The sequence below is a fragment of the Meleagris gallopavo genome, chromosome 11, assembly GCF_000146605.3.
Source record: "Meleagris gallopavo isolate NT-WF06-2002-E0010 breed Aviagen turkey brand Nicholas breeding stock chromosome 11, Turkey_5.1, whole genome shotgun sequence".
NCBI lineage: Eukaryota > Metazoa > Chordata > Aves > Galliformes > Phasianidae > Meleagris > Meleagris gallopavo.
The window spans coordinates 3,598,251-3,601,643 of record NC_015021.2 but is presented as its reverse complement, the minus strand read 5'-3'; the positions used below and the strand labels follow the sequence as shown (position 1 = coordinate 3,601,643).

Below are 3,393 nucleotides of genomic sequence, written 5' to 3'. Positions count from 1 at the left end.
AGACAAGGAGGAGGCGGCGCCGCCCGCCCGCCCCGCCGCCCTGCTGCGCTGGGACGAGGTGCCCGAGGACTTCGTGGAGTGCTTCATCCTCTCGGGCTACCGACGGCTGCACTGCTCGGCGCAGGAGTGCCTGGCCTCGGTGCTGCAGCCCACCAACGAGACGCTCAACTTCTGGACCCACTTCATCCCTCTGCTGCTCTTCCTCAGCCGCTTCGGGCGGCTGCTGCTGCTGCGGGGGGCCGGGGACGTGCCCTTCCACCACCCGGCTCTGCTGCCCCTCTGGTGCTACGCCTCGGGGGTGCTGCTCACCTTTGCCATGAGCTGCACGGCCCATCTCTTCAGCTGCCTCTCCCCTCGCCTCCGCGCCGCCTTCTTCTACCTGGACTACGCCTCCATCAGCTACTACGGCTTCGCCAGCACCGTGGCCTACTCCTACTACCTGCTGCCGGGGCTGAGCCTGCTGGATGCCGGCGTCTTGAGCCGCTACGTGCAGCAGCAGCTGGGCTGGCAGCTGGACTGCAGCCTGCCCATCGCGGCCTACCGCGCCCTGGTGCTGCCCGTGGCCCTGGCGCTGGCCGTGGGATGCACGGCCGCCTGCTGCCGCAGCCGCGCCGCCTGCTGCGCCTACCCCTTCGCCGTGCGCACCTTCGTCTTCGCCATGCCGCTGAGCATGGCCTGTCCCATCATGCTGGAGAGCCTCATCTTCGACCTCCGCACGCGCAACCCCACGCTTTTCGTCTACTTCTACCGCCGCTACTTCTGGCTGCTGGTGGCTGCCTTCTTCAACGTCAGCAAAATCCCCGAGCGGATCCAGCCGGGGCTGTTTGACATCGTGGGGCACAGCCACCAGCTCTTCCACATCTTCACCTTCCTCAGCATCTACGACCAGGTGCACTACGTGGAAGATGGGCTGGCCGAGTTCCTCAAGGCAGCCCCGGCCGCTCCCACCTACCTGGGCACCGTGGGGTACATGCTGCTGCTGACGGTCTGCCTGGCTGTGGTCGTCAGGAGGTTCCTCAATGTCGCAGACCTCTGCAAGCAGGACTGACCGTGCCGGTGGCCACCGTACCATCGGCCTTCAGGCTGGAGACGGTTGAGCTGGTGACCTTCATACTGGGGACCCTCAGACTGGCCCAGCCGTGTCTTGAAGATGCTGTGAACCTGGGGGAAAGACACCTGTGGAAGAAGGTTTCCAGAGAAAACGGCAATGGTGAAACTGCTCGTACTCTTTAAACTACTAGGTTACCAGGGGAAGCAAGCAAACGCTTACTGGTATGTTGCTGCTTAGAGTATAAGCTGAAATAATTAAGCTCTGCTACTAGGAAGAATGCATGAACAGTGAATGCCACTTACTAGTTCATAACAATTAGGTTTAAACTGGCTGCGTGTATATATATATATATATTTATATAGAGAGCTATTTATTTCTTAGCTACATATATGTATGTATATATATATATACACCTGAAGACACACTCGTGCAATGATTGCTGATAGACTTTTAATCAATTCCTGTGTGAAATTTCCTAGCAGATTATGCACTGACATTTATCTTCCTCTGTGATACTGTAACAGGCCTTTGCAGCCACATACTGGATTTTAAATGCAAACAAATTAATAGCTGTCGATACTTTTTAAGGCTTCACAGCCTTTTTCAGCCAGGGAACATAATAGATTTAATAGAGAGCAAAACCAGCTGTGAATTATTACAGAATTACCATTTGACAGAGAGACTTTAATTAGACGGGCAGTGAAGCTTGAGTGGTTGGCGTAGCTGCTCGGATTCTACAATATAATACAGGGATATGTAAAAGAATTGAACCAGAAGGGGATCAGATGGTTTTAAAGTGGGGGCGGGGGGAAAGAAGGACACTGCATAATGGCACAGCTCTTCCCCAGCATGTCAGGAGCATCTGTCACATTCAGGGGGTTGCTAGGGGGCCCCTTTATCTTCCCCAGTAAATCACCCCAAAAACAGCCCTTCAGAGTCAAGGTCAAATGCCAGACTTTCTATAAGCCCCTGCCAAGCTCGGTGGGAGTGCCGTGGATGTAAAGAGAATAAGTGATGCATGAGATCTTATTCTGAGTCTTTTAAAGAATTACGTGGAACTGGTGTCTTCTGCTCCTTAATTAGAGCACTCTGACAAATTTACCATCCAAAAATTAGGTGCTGAATATGAGTTCAGGACTTATGAGCACTGGATATTGACACTTCCATGTAATTCCCTGCTTTTTCTTATGCTGATCAGTTTGGGCTACAGCTGGGTGCTTTGAAGTCCTCATCCAATACCATCAGGGGGGTTCAAAGAGAACAATTACAAGTTATTTTTCAAAGCAGTGTCTTTTCTCAGCAACCCAGGTAATATCCTTCTCACACCACAAACAACTAACCATAGATTTAACTTACTCTTCATATAAAGAGAAATTTTTTAAACTGTATGCAGATTTTAAACAGATGCAGAACAAGTAACAGGAGTGCAATAATGTTTCACAAGGGGTTACAACTTGAAGTTCAGGTGTGAAACTGCTGTATATCCATTTTCAAAAAGAAGGGTGATACTTCCTTGGGAAACACTGATGTCATACTGCACAATAGCACAGAGCTTCTTTAACTCAACCTCTTTGCTTCTATTGTGGAAATACTTCTGCTTGCATCTTTCTCATTTTCATGGACTTGGCATCCAAACTCCAAGTGTATGTTTTGAGTCCAGTCCCATAGTCTTCTGCAAGACAAAGTCGCCTTTGTTTCTAACAAGAGTATAGGAGGGACTGTAGCTAGGGATTATGAGGTCATGTCCTTAATGTGGGTCAGAATCATCACAGAAACCAATAATTGATATGTCCTGTACCAATGTCAGACTTGTGAAAATTTTCCTGTGAGAGCATAATAGCTAAAGGAAAATACAGGTCTGCTTCATTTTGCCTTTTGTCTTAACCCATTTTAACAGTAGTAGATTGGATCTTTTAGATTTTTGATAAATAATGAGAATGGCCTAACAAAAATAAGTGTTCTTTGCCAGCAGCAATTCTGTAATTTGTGGTGAGGTCACATACGGTCTCTCAGAGAGACTGGTTAGAATTTTCAGAAACAGTGGCTCCCAGTCTGTGACCTCCTGTGTTTCCACTGATGGTCCATAAAAAACAGCATTCTCTGTGTGGCTGTCTGTGTTTTGTTTTCATTTGTCAGTCTGCACTGAAAGGAAATTAAAAATACACAAAGTGTTGTTAAGGTTGAATATTTTCAGTGACTTTTATCACAATTATGGCATTGCTTTATTCAGCTGCCAGTAAAGCAGAAAGCAATTTGCACCATAGGAGAAGTTGGTTTATGACACTGTCATGTTTTGTTGTGTCTTTTATACCATGAAAAAAAGAAAAAAAAAAGAAAAAGAA

The 3,393-nt window shown here is 48.2% G+C and overlaps 1 protein-coding gene across 1 annotated transcript in view; it reads left to right on the top strand.

The window, feature by feature from the left end:
* PAQR9 (progestin and adipoQ receptor family member 9) overlaps nt 1-3,393 on the top strand; it is a 20,332-nt gene extending 16,939 nt beyond the window's left edge. Inside the window, exon 2 of the mRNA XM_010716645.2 lies at nt 3-3,393. Coding sequence (XP_010714947.1) covers nt 3-1,048 — 1,046 coding nt within the window. The 3' untranslated portion in view covers nt 1,049-3,393. The remainder of the gene's footprint in view (nt 1-2) is intronic.